The following is a 17,129-nucleotide window of genomic DNA, read 5'->3' on the forward strand; positions in this document are numbered from 1 at the left end:
CAGCTACTTTTCTTTGAAGCTCTTTTTTAGCACATTGGAATCTCATCCACCACTGGTTGGTTCAGAAAAGCTCACCCCTTTCCAGAAGTAAGTGTGAAATCTGCTTTGTGATAAATATCTGATGGTGTAGAAGCACTGGGCTTGCTCCCAAGCTAAATTCATTTGTAATGCATCAAAACACCTGTCTCTGTGTCATCACAAAAGCAGCTCCCTGTTGTAAAGTACAATTCAGTCTCTCAGGCAAGATTCAGATTCCTTTTTTCCCCACTCTGTCGGAGAGAAACAGATGTTCTTAACAGCTGAAAGGAGCTTCCTTCCTTTTCTTCTATCAGCTTATATTTCCAAGTCATGAGACCTAAAACTCTTCAGAGTCCATTAGAGAGGGTTTGTTTCCATGACACTGGTCCTTTCCCACTCAATTCTCAGGATAACTATTTTACATGACACCTGCGGACTGAAAGTGACCAATTTACATTAGGACTGTACCCAGGATCTCCTAATATTCAGCCCAGTGGGTAGGTTGGATCAGCAGTAGAACACATTAAAGGACACAGACAGCTTCATAGCTTCCCATCTGTCTGGTCCACCTCATCAACAAATGGGTTTTGGTCACTTAATGGGTCAGAGCAGAGACTCTCTGCTCTTCTCCCAGACGTTGGACAGCCACTTAGATCATGTGATGTTAGAGGTTGATTAGAGGAATTACCACCTTGCTAACAGGTATTACAATTGCTGCTGTCGCAGAATGCAATGGTCAGATTTTAGGGAGAAGTGCAACAAGCCATGAGAGATATGTGACGGCAAGACAAATATTTATAAAATTGCTGTGTAACAACTTGAAGACTTGTAAAACTTTGGGCTTAAGATGAAGCCAACTTTCTTGTTGCTCTCCCCTAAGTTTGGATGAAAAATGACAGTCAGTTACAAAAGCCAGAAAAGTAATTATCTCTAAATGTATTTGCTGTAAACAGTGAGTCCCTCATTGTTCATCACTGAAATTTAAATGCAGTAAATAGTCGAAGTAAAATAGAATAAAACAAAGCTTACCTGAAGAGGCTGAAGAATCAAAAGTACTTCTGTCCTTCCTATTTGTCTTGAAGGGCTGAATGTCCTTTTCCCTGTAAGTTCCAAAGCCTTCAAAGCTTCTTCTTTTATTCCCACTTGCATCATTGTCCCGCTTCTCACTTGAGGAACTTATTTCACCAAACATATCCAGGGACTCTGACCTTCCATTACTCTCAGTATTACCAGAGTATCTCTTTGTGCAAGAGTCAATGGGATCACTGCTTGAGTCACTTTTATCTTTACTCTGTGACCACTGCTGGGCATCAGAAAGTGATAGTGTAGACAGCGTATCCACTTCAAAGTTACTCTTTGAGCCTTTGTGCCCGGTTTCACAATGCTGGTGCTTCTGCTTCTCCTTATGCTTGCTGTTCTCATTGAGCAAGGACAGGTCCTTGTCTGAGCCACTCAGCCTCTCACTGATGGCGTGGCTGGAGAAGCCAGTGGACTTGCTAGCAAAGAGACCACTTAGATCTTCATGAGTCCCCAATATCCGCTCATCCTTATGCTTGTGCTTATGTTTGTGTTTCCTTTTGTGAAGTCGGCCACTTGAAAGGCTTGTTCCTCCAACCTTAGGAGGAGCCAAAGAGGACTGCATGTCTCCAAGGCCCATTCCCACAGGGTTTTGTAGGTGCACTCCATGTTTTGCTTTGTGTTTGGCAGTGGTGGACATCTTCATATGAGAGCTTGCATGGAATTGGGGTGGGGGCACAGTAGGTCTCATAAATGGGGAAGCCGCTCCAAGCGTGTGAGACAGGTACAAAGGAGCTGGATACTGACCATAGTAACCAAGATTCATCATAGGCATTGATGTGTAAGGCATTCCATAGGGTGCATAGTAACTCCCACTGGGAATAGGGTAACCGAACCCTTGTAAAAAAGGCACCTTTGTCATGGTGTCATTGGTTTTGGCAGGTCTACCACGCTTCTTCTTAGACTTCATATCAGAGGTCCTGCGAAGATAGAGCAATGGGTCATACTGGATATATGGCACAGGGTAGTAGTGATCAAAATTAATCCTGAAGATGCTGGGATATGGATTTTCATGATAAAATGTATAACTTCTATGGGAAATCCTGAACACTTGAAACTTATTGATGAGTTCCTCAAGGTCTGCCAGAAACTGGAGGTCATCTCTGTTCTGCAGGCTTTTCCTTTTCCTCTTGTGCTTTGGCTTTTTAATACTTTCATGAGAGAGAAAGTTATCCACAATGAGATGCTTCTGCCGGTGACCATGCCTGTTCTTTGTGCTGGTGTCAGATGGGATAGCCTCTGGATTGTCCAGGGTGCAGAAATCGAAGGAGTATCTCCGGCGGGATTCTGAGCTTTTCTCGGCTTGGTCAGAGGTACTGTTGTTGTCTGTACCTATCCCACTGTCACTTGGAATGGTTTCCTCGCTGTGAGACTCGCTCACTGGAGACAGCGTGACTTCTTTCAGAGAACCTATTTCACAGAGGTGAGAAGGTGAATTAGCCATTAGCCTGGGTGGAGACAGCTTCCAAGTTCCACTGTGCATTCCTTTCTGGGTTTTTGTAGGAAGAGCACTGATAGGTTGAAGATTTGGCATAGTTTTTAACTCTGAAAAATTAGTTTCAGTGCTTGCAGGGCTGAGGTTGCCATTGATCCCCACTAACTGTGTTGAAAGCGGATGAATAGCTGCTGGTGACGATGCCACAAGTGACTGCAGGTTGGAAGGCACTGCTGGGTTTTCTGGCTGGCTGGAAACAGGCCTTGAGTGCTTGATGGCTGTCTTAGGTTCTTCCGGTTGAGGCTGCAGCTCTGCCCTTGGCTTTCTGCCCCGTTTTTTACCAATGTAGATAGTCCCCCTCTTGCTGACATTGATCTGCTTCCCTAGCCTGGCATCAATGGTTGTTGGCCCAGCACTAGATGGTGGCTGGACTTTTGCTTTCAGAGCTATGCTGCTGGAGCAGGAGGACAAGATCTGATTGAGAATATTCTTCCTCTTGAGGGTTTTCATTTTATTAATGGTCTTGATGGTCTTCTTATCCAAGACACCAAGTTTCCCTACCTTTTTGTGAAATTTGAGTTCACTGATGGACTTGTCCTCTCCTGGAACCATCTGGGCAAACTTGGCCAGATTCCTTCTCCTCTTCCTTTTCTTTGTTCCTGGAAATTCATGATTGATTGGGCTCACTGGGCTGGTGGAGGTCCCCTCATGAATGGTTTCTACAGTGAGCAAAGGCTGTTTCTTTGGTCGTCCTCGTTTTTTCTTGACAGGTGTGATCACAGTAAGACTGTCTGTATTGGTATAAAGAGGGCTGGATGGTGTGATGGGATAGGCTGAAGGAGGCTCCACCATCAGCTTCTCAGACGTTGTCAGGGAGGTCTCCCGAAGAATAGATTTAGGTTTGCTGCAGGTCCACCTACGCTTAGCTGCATGTTTGGGGTGCTGGATGTCAGGTAATTTACCAGCTGTGGAAAGACTGGTGGGTAGGAGACTGGATGTCACAGGTAGAGGTTTTCTGGGTCGGGCAGCACTGTTGGGAGAAGCTTTGTCTGTGAACACACCACTGTCAATTGCTACTGGGGGGGACTCATTTTCAATCACTTTCCCTGGCTTTGTGGCGCGAACATCTTTTTTACTCCCCTCTGGTTGAGAACTGGTCCTGTTTGCCATTTCACTGCTCAAAGCAAGCACGGAAGGTAGGCTTTTTTCCTGGATAGTTTTCTCTGTGGTGGATTTAATGGATTGCCTCTTTTTCCTTTTGTGGCCAGATGCATCTGTTGTTGGAGACTTTATTGGGATAGTAATTCTTACATGATTGGTGTCACTTTCACAAGTGCCAGCAGAAACGAGATTCTGCTTTGAGGGTGACATATCCAACATGGTGTCCATTGAGTAAGACTCCTTTTTCCCTTCCATGCTGTCATGGGATTTGCTGTCAAATGCTTTCTGAGCACTCTTTACCCACTCCATATCTGTGGTTTGGTTGGTCTGGCTCATCAAGTCTTTTTTGCTGGACTTCTTCTTTGTACTTCCAGCAGGCTGATCGGGGCCCTCCAGCTGCACAGCTCCCTCTTGGTCTCCAAGAGGCAAAAGCCCATTGCACTTGGAGGCACTGCTCGGATGGGCGGCTGTGATGATGCCGTTGGGTGACGGGACTGTGCTGCAAATTGCCAGCTCTTTACTACTGACCGACAGCTGCCCCCATGTGCTGCTGCTGCTGCTGCAGGACTTCTTGGCCTGGGATTTGCTGTAGGAAACTCCTGGATCCAGAGCAGAGACCTTGGTGGCACTAATTGCTTCTTTACTGGGCTCTGCGTTGCTGAAGCAACTCTGAGAAGCAGGTCCCGTGTCGGAGCTTGCTGACCAGTCAATGTGGTGCTGGTTGCTACTTTTCTGCTGGTGTTTTGATTTTAAGGTGTCACTGGTGAAGTCTTGTTGGAGGCCTGGATCATAGTGCAGAGAAGAATGTTTTTGTGGCCTGTCATAAACCTGGAAGGAAGCAGAAAATAAAGAGGAAAAAATACAATTAATTTAGCTGCAGCCCATTCATAACCACTGGTTGCATCTCTTTATTTATGCAGTGAATAACAACAATGACTTTGTAAGAGTTAGGAACCTTTATAAAATCTTCCTATACTTGAGCCAAATTTGCATTTAGATTTCATGCACAGTAAACAAGTTTTGTTTGGTTTCCCTACTCTAAAAACAGTGGAAATATTTATATAAATGCAAATTGCTAAGGGAACATATTCTATTGATTTTTAATTTAAAACACAAGTGAAATATTCCCTTTCAATAGATGAATGGTGCAACTCAGCCTCCTGGTGAGAATGCCTTTTTCCTGAAAAATAATCACTCACAGAACTTGAGGCTCAACAGTGGCAATTAAACTCATTATTGTAAACAAGAAAACTGAAAAAATTATCTTGGAAGTTGTAACAAACAAGAGGAAAACCCATGGGTCCACTTCCCTATGAAGGCAGATTCTGCAAAGATTTACTTGAATTTCCACATGGAAGCCATCCCTGCATATTTAGTGCTTAAAATCATATGCATAGCATCAAGTGTGTGAGGCACACTTGGCAGGTTCAAGATTTGCATTACTCCCTTTCCATTTTAAAACTCTGCTTTGCAATGTTGGTGAGAGATATTTTCAACATGATTTCTACTCTGACAGGAGCTCTTCAAGCTGCAGAGGTTACAGCAAGGGCAGAATTATGCTGAAGACTCTTGTGGAGCAAAAGAAACTCTACTGTTTTTCTCTTGGTGGGCCTCCAGCTAAAAAAAAAATTGCTTATTTCAGCTGTAACTTTCCTTTTAAAGCAAAGGTATCAATCTATTTGTTTTTTACTTTCTTTGGTTGATCTGTTTTGGGGTTTTTTCTATTTTGTAACTTTTATTTTGTAAAGCTCTGAGTCAGACCGTACAACTGCTTTTGTACAAACTACTGATGCTGTTGTGAATGTCAAATAAAATATGAGATTGAAAATAAAAACAAAACCAAGGAAAGAAAAGTAGATAATAAATGCTATGTTTTGTGATCCTACAAACACCCTCTTGCAATTAGGTTTCTATCAGTAGCCCTTTAGATCTGTCTTTGGGGTGTTTGCAACAGAAATTTTGGGTTGATCAGGCAAAAGGGAATAAGAGGGCTCTGAGTTAGGAAAATTAAGTGTCCCTAGTTCTGAGCAAGTTCAGAAAAGTTTGAAAAGACAAACACAAGCCCATGGCACATAATTTTGTGGCCACTAAACATGCACAATATTGACAAATTGATGCTGAACTATCGTTCATGCCCATATAAATATAGAAATGTGGCTTTTCTGGAATAGGCAATAACGATGAAGTTGTTCTGGTGCATTGTCTGAGCAGCAATCAGGGAGTCTTAAATCCTGTGGATAGTTCAGCTGTCACACACATGGACAAGTCATGTTCAGGGAAAACAGAGATTTCCAGGAATTGTGGAGTGAGAGAACGAAAGCATGCAGCTGTGGTAGAGCTGCAGATGTTGTGGGTGAGTGACACCTGGTTCCTCAGCCTGAGAAAAGAACTGAAAGCATAAATAGGGGAATGAATCTTTCTCCCCTTCTTCCTCACAATGGCCTCCCACACACAACCCCTGCAGCACTCAGAGGACACAGCCCACACTGATGCCCTCCTTCAGAAAAGGGGGCCCATCCACACCCGTATCTTAGGATGGGTCCAGGGAGGAGAAACAGGCAGTACCAGCACTGAATTTACAGCTTGTTTTATTTTAATCATTTTAAACTGATCCCAAAGCTCCTGAGATCCATTTTGCCTGGGCCACTTGGGCTTCTCCTGCTACCCAGCCACAAGGCTGTGTGTCCTGGCACAAGGAGATGGGCAGGCCATCCCTTGGTGACATCCCAGGGGGAGATGCTATGCTTCATTCCAACCTCACATAAGATTTCATTTTCCTGAGGTACCAGTGATGTGAAGAAGCCCTGGAAATGCTGGGCTAAGGCCTCTCTTGGGCCACAGCACCCACACTGAGGCAGGGCCAGGCTGCTTCTGAACAGATCCCAGCCTGCTGGCTGCAGCCAAACCAGCTTCTTACGCCCATGTTACTTCTAAGTGCTGAGCCATGAAACAAAATGACATGAAACATTTCATTTGGAAGAGAAAGAAAAAAAAAAAGATAAAAATAAGAAGGAAGGTTACAGCAGGGAACAAAAACATCACACTCTGGCAACATCCTATTCCCTCCATATCTATCACACACATGGAGATCCATGGTCTAGAAGGAGCAATAATCTCTGATCTGTATTTTAAGGCATTTAATAAGGGCTTAGAATGGAGAGGCCAGCTATAGCTCAGTGATGAATGCTGATATATGGCTTGGCTCCTCCAGCCTCATTTCTTTGGCCTGTACATTACATAGTGATGATACAACTCCCAGCACATCCCTGATGATAGCTCTGTCATTGCTCCAGCAGCACAGGCCACCACCACATCGATCTTAAAATTCATGAGGAAGATATGCCTATGTCATCAAAGGTGCCAGCTCTGGAGACCTTTAATCACACAGATAAGCACTCCAATTTCAACAGGCTTTCAAAAAATGACTGGTCTGCAGGATCAGAGGACTCCATTTCCTAAGCAGGATGTCAGAACTATATATCTGCCCAAGCACATTACAGTCTGCTGGGTTTCCTCATGAAACTTCTTCCAGCTTAATGGTTATTGGCTCTACCCTTCCAGACATATCCATACCACCCAAAAATAATTCCTGTGCAGCACAGTGACTAGAGGCAATTTGTCTGCAGCAGGTTGGGGTTTCAGTAGCTGAAATGGATATGTGGGGACTGTTTACCTAAAAACACTACTAAATCAGCTGAAAGTAATGTGGCCAAGTTTATTTTATTCCCCATGTATTCATCTGTGTTGCTGTTTGATCCCATTGGTCTTAATGCTTAGGCTTCAATTTTCCCTGCTGTGTGAGCATCATCCCAAAAAGCCAATAAGGCCTAGTTCAGCTAAACCAAGACTTTGCTTTGCTGACAGAGATGTCAGATGTCAGGAATGTGAGGGAATCTTAAGAAACTGATATCTTGATACCTTTCACCCAAATTCTTTACTTTATTTGTCAGTAAGTATGTAATATACTCCAGCTCCATGGGGCTGTTGGCTCAAATAGAGTTCCTATGGCAGCCAACTGAGACCAGCATCAAAAATAGTGGGCTTTTTTTCATGAAAACAGAAGGATTTATCTTTATTTACTTTTTGGTTTATAAGACCCTAAAAATGCTTCAAACTTCAGTGCTGGCCTCTGCTTGTCATTTGTTTTATTCATTAAGTGGGATTCTCATCCACAGCCAAGTATTCTGCACTGAGAATCTGCTTCTTCTTCTTCTGTGGAAGTAAAGTGTAAATTAACTCATGTAATTTTACTACAACTCAGCATACTTTGTCAGTATTTCACTTCATATACAGTTTACTGGATGTTTTTAGTAGGTTAAATAATCCAAAATTTTCCTTTAAAGAAAATAAAACACACAAAAAGAAGATGATAGCACTGTAATTGCAGAAAGGCTTGAGCAACCTGATCTAGCACATGTCTGTACCTCAGACTATAAGACTAAGATTACAATCCTCTTATTAGCAGAATAAGATTACAATCCTCTTATTAGTGGAATAAGATCTGAATGACAAACTCGTGAGTTTCAGGCCTCAGTGCTGGCAATGGTGGGCAGGACTGTGAGCAGGATAGATCCCATACACTGGTGATCACTGGTCACAGACAAGAAGAGGTTTTATGCTGTGTGTTTTATGCTGTCCCTCCAGTCCTGTGCAACCTGTAGATATGATTAGTCCCTAGAATAGTTTTATTTGGTAGTTTTATTCAGCTGCAGCCCTTGCAGCTGAGGTGATGATGCTGTACCAGTCCCATCAGGGGCAGCACCCTACTCTGCAAGTAGTACCCAGCAGCAGAATCTGTCCCCTGGGGACTCTTTTAGGATGCTTCAGTCTGTATACACATTCTCTAACTGAGCTTCCATCTAAACACACGTGCTGCTTCCAATCCAAGTGCAAAAACTAGGGGGAGATGACAACAACAAAATCAATGGCCCGGTAATATAATAACAATGATTATTAAAAAAAAATTTGAAATTAAAACAAATCTTAAAAGAAATGAAGATAAAATATACATTTAGAAAACCCAACACCAAAAAAGTGCTGAAAGGGATGGTGCCCTCCTACTCCAAATGCACCTTTTTAGGAGGTAACACACATAAATCTTGCCAAGAATCTGGCTTGTAAATCAAAGTTAATACTACAACGCCCCCTCTTTAAATCATTTGCAGATCCATCTGTGTAATGGCTCCTCAAGTGTAATTCCCTATTAAGAGGCTTTATCTGGAGAGATAAGCAGCTGGTTCCCATGTCACTAATTGCTGTCTGCTGTGATTTTAAAACATCTGCACCATTGTGCTCTTCATTTTCATATTCTAATCACCCTGAAACTTGAAAAAGGTACATCATTGATTGTTTCTGTGGGTTAATTAGTACACAGTCTCCTTGTAGAGACAATTTAAAGGCAGTCAGAACCTCAATCAGCAAGTTTGTTTTAAAAATTAATAACATCAGGAGCATCTGTGGGGATTGGCATCCAGAGTGACACATCAGTGTGCTCTGAGGACATACCATCCTTTGTTATCTTCTTCATAGGGATGGAAACAAAACTGGAAAAAAAAAAAGAAAAAGAAAAAAGAAAAGAAGAAGAGGAAAGTCTTTCCTAAACACATAATGTCACTTAAAACAGGGTATTGGGAAGTGCTTTCTTTTATCTCAGGGCCACCCCTGCCTCACCAGCAAGAGCAAATCTCAACAAATCAAAACATCACATAAAACCTCTGTGTGGTCTAGGAACTTATAAGCATTTTTTCGCATCAATTTTGCCACCTAGGAGCTGGACTATCTTTGGAAATCCATGGGGTGAAGCTGTCATGTATGGGAACCCTTGCTTTGCTTTTCCTCCTGAGCTGGAAAGGTGCTGGATCTGCAGGCAATGTCCACTAACCATGCAGAGGACGGTTTTAGCTCAAGCATAGTAGTTTGCTGTGGCAGAGATGCTTCATGCAAACTGGACCTTCTTAGTACCCAGCCAGCTCAGAGGGAAGGCAGGCCTGAATTCAGAGCTGCTTAACTTGGGTTTATACCCAAAAGTACTTCACACAATCCTTATAACAGAACTTTTATAGCAAACTGTCAGCCTGGGATGTTCCAGGCTGAATGAATAAATCTGCAGGCACTGATTGAAAATGCAGTTGGCATTTTGATAAATCATTCTCTGTTCTTGTCCTGAGTTCCTAAAAACTGAAGAATCTCCAAATTATTTGTTCCCCTTGAAAAAGTCTTCTCTTTAGTTTCTGCTTCCTAGACATGCATGAACACATATTACTAGGGAAAAAAACCCTTTGAAAGAAAGAAAAGAATGAGATTTGTAGCTCCAACACATGAATAAATAATCCTGGCTCAGCTCATACTTTTGCTCAAAATTGAGCATTTTCCCTTGTGTCCCAATGGGACAGCTGTAAACTGCTCACTTGCAGGCTCTAACCAGGGCTACAGATTGGAGATATTTCATGTCTTTTGGTGAGTGCACTGAGCTTTCCCAGGGCAGAATTACTCTGTAAATAAAAGATGCCAAGTGGAGGAGACAGCAGGCTCCGACAAATACAACTTTTTCCTGATGACTTACAGGTTGAACAGTCATGGACATGAGGTGTGAGGAGCTGTGATCAAGTCTAGTCAGTTCATAACTGCAAATCTCTGAAATGGTCTTAGGAATTTCTTCGGGTCCTCAGTGACACTAACCATGGATGAGGGATATAAATCAGAAAAAGACATTTGTTGAAAGTACAAACAGTGAAGTCTTTTGAGGAACTCCACTGAATGTAGTTCAAAACTGATGTAGGGGCTTTAATTAAAGGTGATACACCAATAGAAAACACATCAGCAACAGTAACATAAAATTTATTGCTATGTTTCCAAAATAGGGCATTTTTTAGAGTCAATTTTTCGCTCCCAGAGTTTACTCCTTCTACAACTCCCTGTGTCCCAATGAGCGCAAAGCTCAAACAGCCATCATGCTCACTAGAGTGTGGATCACAGAATCAGAGAATGGTTTGGGTTAGAGGAGACCTTAAAGATAATCTAGTTCCAAGCCCTGAACATTCATTTGAGGTATAAAGAGAGGCAGGAATTAATGCAAAAATGCCCATGAGAGCACAACACAGCATGGGGTGGGGGCGGGTTAATTAAAAGCCAAGCAACTCCTCTTTGTGTCCATTCACCAAACAAAACATCCCAGACTGTGGAGTGTGTTTGTGTGATTGTGTCCATACAGAGACACTGAAGTTCAGGCTTTGGCATGATTGTTTTGAGAATACCTTGTCTAAAGCACTCATCCAAGGAAAAGACAAATCAATGCAGAGATTACTGAACAGTACAAAGATGCTCACATGGTTGTGAATTGTAATTTTTCATGCATTCCTGATAAAGTGTCTTTATTTTCTAAATAATTCAGAAATTCCAAAGTTATTCCAAATTCATTTTGCTACCAGCTTTAAACTGAATAATTTGCACACTGTTTCAATCTTCTGCTGCTTTGCAGACACTTCTATTTTTCACATGGAGGGATTGAGGATTTTATTTTGTCAAATTGCAGCAACATGTTGCATTTATAAAGGTAGGATTTGGTGCTGCAGGCTGATCTGCTCCTTACTGGTGGAACAGACCCATCACTGCACATATTTTCTTTATCAAATGTTTAAACAACCCTATGCTTTTCAGAACTTTTTATTAAGCACCGAGTCTGGGAAAACTCTAAACAATGGTATTTTTCTGTCATCTCCAACAACGAACCCATCATCACTGACATAACAATGCAGTTTAAATATCGTGTTTAACCATAACACTGTTTAGGCAGCTGTTTAACCTCGGTTTAGGCAGCTGGGAGAGAACAGCTGGGCACCAGCTAAGGTGGACTACAATGGGACTGATACAATTTTCCCCATTCAACTGCTGAGATCACCCTGGTTTTTCTTGCTTGGCCTTAAGCCAGTGCAAGGATTTTTAAGCAAGTGTTTCAGTCATCACATCCACAAAGCCGGGGCTTGCAGAGCAAGGCACCTTTGCTGACCTGAGTGCTTTCATTTGTTCAAAACCCTTGCTAATGAACTTAACTGCAAAAGTGATATTAAGGCTTTATTATTCATATATAAAACATACTTCCATCCCTTCAGGAATAGTTAATTCTGTGGAACTCAACCTGCTCTCACCAGTGTACCACTATGACACTGCTTGTCCAAGTTTCTACCTCATCTTGCTCTTCCATTTTCCTCTGTAATTTCAAGCTGTAGAGGACAACGTATATATGTACAGTGGCTCAGCCAAAATAAAACAGCAGAAGGATCCCAAGACAGACTTGGACCTGCAGAAATGGGAACAGTAAGGGCTATTAATCTCTGAAAGACTTGTGGTGTTTTCTGGGATGTTGATCCCAGAATCCCAGAATGACAGAACAGGGTGAGTTGGAAGGGACTCACAAGGATCATTGAGTAAAACTCCTGCCCCTGCACAGGACACCCCAACAACTCCTCTCTGTGCCTCAGAGCATTGTAGAAACTCTTCTTGAGATCTGTCAGATTTGGTGCTGTGGCCACTCCCTGGGGGCCTGTTCCAGTTCCCAGCCCCACTCTGGGTGAAGAACCTTTCCTGATATCCAACGTAAACTTCTCCTGACTCAGCCTCAGGCTATTTCCTCAGGTCCTGTCAGTGGTCACCACAGAGCAGAGATCAGCACTTGCTCCTCTTCCCTTTATGAGGAAGCTGTAACTGCACTGAGGTCTGACCTGTGCCTCCTCCAGCCAAACAGAAAAAGTCACCTCAGCTGATCCCCATGTGGCCTCCCCTCAAGGCCCTTCACCATCTTAGTTGCCCTCACCATGTCTGAGATTGCAAAATTGGAAGTAAAGATGTGAACAGCTGTGCACTTTAAATTTCTGCTATAATTTTTAAATGCCTGTAGTTCTTAATTTGCATTGAAACGTTTCTTTTATCCCTCATTTAATATAGGAATTGCAGCATTACCTTGAATACTCTTTTTTTCTTCTGGGGGGTGGGATAAATAGAAATGGCTTTTCCATTGAGGCCAGTGATTCTTTCCACTAGAGTTAAACAATTTGATTATAAATTGCGTCCTTAAATGTCAAGGAGATGCTGAATTCACCTGAAAAAAGGCATTTGGGGAAGCTCATAAAAGCTGTGAGCTGCAGTCAATTAGCTCATCATTCTTTTAGCATGCACTTCATTTAGCAATTACTGACCGCCAGATTAATTCTTTCAAAGCATCCTGCTTGCAGCTAAGGTCTAGCATGAAGTATTAAATGTGCAACTGCATTAGAAAAAAATTCAGAAATATGCCAGAACATCTATCAGGAACAGCTGGGTTGTAAACCCTTTGAAAATTTGCAGGATAGGTCAAATATTCAGTGTTTTCCAGTTTCCCTGAATGAAGATCTGAGTTCCATGAATTCAGTGAGAGCACCACTTGTGCCTTCAGCAAATTCACTGTGAAAATATGAACTCCAGTGACCTGAACCAAAACCTGGGAGGTTCCTTCCCTTTGCAAAGTCTGCCTAGAAAGGTCATATGTGGTGAATTTCTGGCCCCGTTGGGCACACACCAAAGAGCCACTTCACTCTGTGCAAAGCCAGTAGGTGCTGTGGGGTGTACACATCCAGAGACAGAATGTGCTCTGGACTGTCCCAAAAAGCTGGTCTTGGATCAGACTGAAAAGTGGGATTCTGCTTTGTTTTCACCAGTAAAATCACATCTTTCTGACAGATGGGAATAAGAACACTCTCATCTTCCCTTGCACAATGAGTGCAGGTCTTACAACAGTCCTAGCAGACATGAAGTGGAATCTACTCCATTTGCAAAAGGCAGCAGGATGAGTGGGGCTTCAGTAGATTTATGCTCCAGTTTCCCCATAACATGTGACTATTTTTCACCATTATAAAAAGTGATCGCTCTTCCCTTTTCCCTAGAAACCCAGGAAGTGATGGCTGGGAAAATTTCCTTGCATACCTTGAAGAGGCCAAAGTATGGCAGACATCTCTGTTTCTGGACTAGAGATGATGCCCCTATGACATAGTTTTTTAAGATCTTTTTTCTTCAGTCAGGGGATCTAAAATCCATAGGATCTTCAAGGAATGATGGAAGACAGGTTTGGGGAAGGATGCCCAGCAGTGCTCTGGGACTCCTGGGGCATGGACATGTGCTGTGGGAATAAAAATGCTCAGCTGCAAGTCCTCTTTCAAGACCACAGATTTTGGGCAGCTGTAAAATCACAAAATCAAGCTGCCCTGGCCAAATCTGTCTGTTCTTCTATAAGAATCAATTTTACCATCCCCTGGATTTGGCTCCCTGCAGATAACTCTTCCAAACAGATGTTTTTGCAGGTTCCTCCATAGCCAAGTCTTTCCCAGTGGGGAAAATTTAACCAGGCTTGTAGTCATGTACTGGAACAACAAAAACAACAAAATGGTGACATAAAATGTCTCTCTGGTGGTGCTAGGTGATGTAAAGATGACAGGTACTGCATTTTTGGGACATTGCTGTGCTTTTTCTGAATGACACCTATCTCTGCTTTGATACTCATTCCCCATCTCTTCTTCCTCCCCTCCCTCCCCAGCTATGACAAAATCACCTTTACTAATAAACCTCCAGCTCAAATAGCAGGTTTTATTTAGTGTGCTATAAAAACAGTCATTTCTCAGATCATAAAAAGGGCTCAACTGGACTGCATCATCTTGCTGAAGTGAGTTTTCTGGTGAAGTGATTCTCTCTTCTAAATGCCACAGTCCCCCACTACCAGTATTTATGTACTAAAATAAAATGCAATTTTCTGTGTTTTATTAGGTGTGAATCTTCAGTGCAAATCCATTTGGGAGCTGATCCCAAGATTTAATTGTCCTTTGCTTTTATACTTTCAAGATATTTTCAAGAGTTTTCACAATATCACCAGGCTAAAAGCAGTTTTATTAAGGTACAACAGCATCACTTTAAGGTCCTAACCAAATTTAGGTTTGTCTTCTACACATATAAATCCACAGCAGCAGAGACCAGAAAAAGAAAGGACAGGGAGCTGTGATCTAGAAAGCAAGATTGCAAAACACCCTAAGCACAACTTAGTGCTTAAATGACCTCCAAAACTTCTCTAGCTTCTCACCCAACAAATCAGGTGTAAAATGGAGCACTGAATCTCACACACACAAGGCTGAATATGTAGTGTTTTAATATAAATTCAGGTCTGGGATTAGCATCCAGAAGAATTGGCATCAGGAGAGCATCTAGGTAAGAAGTGGTCTATCCTATGCTGAGAATCTGCTCTGGAGAAACCCTTACAGTCCTGAATCTGTGTATAAATGCATGATTTCCATGCACACACTCCACTTGGGATTGGCATCAGACCAGATAGAGCCATGGTGTGGTCCCACCAGCACCTCAGAGCATTGCTCTTTTAATTGCCTTTGTTCTAGTAACTCACTTAACTGCATTTCTTTTCTTTATACATGTTGACGAAGCAAAACCATTCCCAGCCCTGCTATTGTTTCCTCTTAAATGCTGACTGCATGCTTGAGTTGAGTAAGTCCATAAAAATACTGGCACTGAAGGTACAGTCTCCTATCCAAGGAGCTTGGCAAATGGGGCAAATCACAAGCAGCAGGGCTCATTTTAGAAATCAAAATGCACTTGCCCATTGCTAAGGGAAGGAAGCTATGCTCTTCCTTTTCAAAGTGTACTAATTTTGAAGGATTGGAATTGGAAGAGTTGGCAGAATGTAAGTGTTTCCAAGAGTTGGTTGAGGAGAGAGGGAGACTGGCTAAAGCAGAGATGAACCTGTTGTTATAAGCATCTGAGATACACATCGAAGGGAATAAAATTATATGGGGACAGCAGTGCCACAGAAGGTCCTTAGCCTAGCAGAGACATAGAAGTTAGGAAAACTGACATGACAAACATGGCTCACACTTTAAGAGGGTGTGTAAATAATCATGAAACCACCTTATCACAGAAATAAATGGGTTCTCTAGACCTGGGAGTTTCTTTTAAAACTAGGCTGGGTGTTTTTCTGACAGCTATTGGACTGGAACAGGAATACATTGAGGCAAATCCCCTGGTATGAGTCATGCAGGAGGTTTGACTAAGTGGTTCTTTCTAGTCTTAAAAATCTGTGACTATATAACCTCTCTAAATCCTCCAGTGTTTTGTCCAACCTGGTGTTAAGCAATTCCAGCACTGTGTGTTCAGCCTTTTCTTCTGGAAGTCTGTATCCCAGCACAATAAATCTCACTGTTCAGAGTCTCTTCTCCCTTTCCCTGGAAACATTTTCATCCCTAGACATACCTCAGTTCTGGATTAATCCAACAATTCTTCCTCATCCTTGGACCAAAAAGAATATTTCACATTTTTAAACAATTCATTTTGCTTGCCATATTCCCTGGTGTTGTAAAGCAGCGTGTCCCACGGGTAAGACAGATTTGATTTATTAGGAAGGGCCTTTATGTCTTGGCAAACCCAATGAGATGTGGTTCTCCCTGGAATAAAAGATGGGCAGTGTTGTACCACACTTCATCTTGCAATGATGAGCGGTGCCAAAATCCACCAGTTCAACACACTCAGGCTACCAAGCTGGCAAGAGAAAGTTACTATGATTTCTGTTGCCATTCCTCTAATGTGGCTAAACATGGACTTTTGAGAGGCAAATCTGTGTGAAATATTCCTCCTGACTCTGTCCTTGCCAAATAGCTGAGATATGGCTCTGAGCTTTAAAAGGAGGCACTAATGATCATGTGATCTGGATCTAAGTCTCAAAGATGTCTCTAAAACACTGCAAAACCAAAACCTCCTGCATTTGAAGAGTGAAGAACCCTGGAGTCATTTTGAGACATTGGCTGTTTTTTAAAAAATATTTTTTTCCTTTTTTCTTTTTCCCTCACCCCCCCCCACCCCCCCACCCCCCAGTTTTAAATATAGAAGAACATATTGATTTGGTCTTTTCTGGTTTAAATTTCTCTGCTGTTCTGTATGCTGCATCACAGTCTCAAAACATGAGCCCAAATGCAGAGCTCTGAACAGTTGGAGACCTCTGCCTCAATCCAAATGTCACAGCTGGTGTTCTGAAGGGTGTTTTGGGGAGTTTTTTGAGTGTGGGGAGAGAAAAAAAGAGCAAATGCTAAATCCCAAACCACTGTACAAAAGAGATGCATATGTTTAAGTCATTGTTGCAAAAACTATTCAGTGACTGCTTTAAACATCCTTAGGGAAAAAAAAATAAATTCTAAGTATTTACCTAATACTCAGTAGTTATATTTTTTCTCTGTGTTTTCCCCACTGTGTTTTGTTTTCCACTAGACAATACACACAGTTCTGCATAATCCCCCATTAAGGACTTCTCTCAAGGATACATAGATATCTATTTTCTGGTACCAGACACAACACCTTGTGAAATCAGGGCAGATTCATCACCCATCCTGTATATGACCTTATCAGCAGTTGCTGTGGGTGG

The 17,129-nt window shown here is 42.3% G+C and overlaps 1 protein-coding gene across 4 annotated transcripts in view; it reads right to left on the minus strand.

Annotated features, from left to right (window-relative positions):
* SETBP1 (SET binding protein 1) overlaps positions 1-17,129 on the minus strand; it is a 270,005-nt gene that overhangs the window by 78,516 nt on the left and 174,360 nt on the right. For all 4 annotated transcript variants that reach the window (XM_072922717.1, XM_072922716.1, XM_072922715.1 and 1 more), the window contains one exon: positions 1,048-4,519. In XM_072922717.1, coding sequence (XP_072778818.1) covers positions 1,048-4,519 — 3,472 coding nt within the window. The remainder of the gene's footprint in view (positions 1-1,047; positions 4,520-17,129) is intronic.

The sequence above is a fragment of the Taeniopygia guttata genome, chromosome Z (assembly GCF_048771995.1).
Source record: "Taeniopygia guttata chromosome Z, bTaeGut7.mat, whole genome shotgun sequence".
NCBI classification, from domain to species: domain Eukaryota; kingdom Metazoa; phylum Chordata; class Aves; order Passeriformes; family Estrildidae; genus Taeniopygia; species Taeniopygia guttata.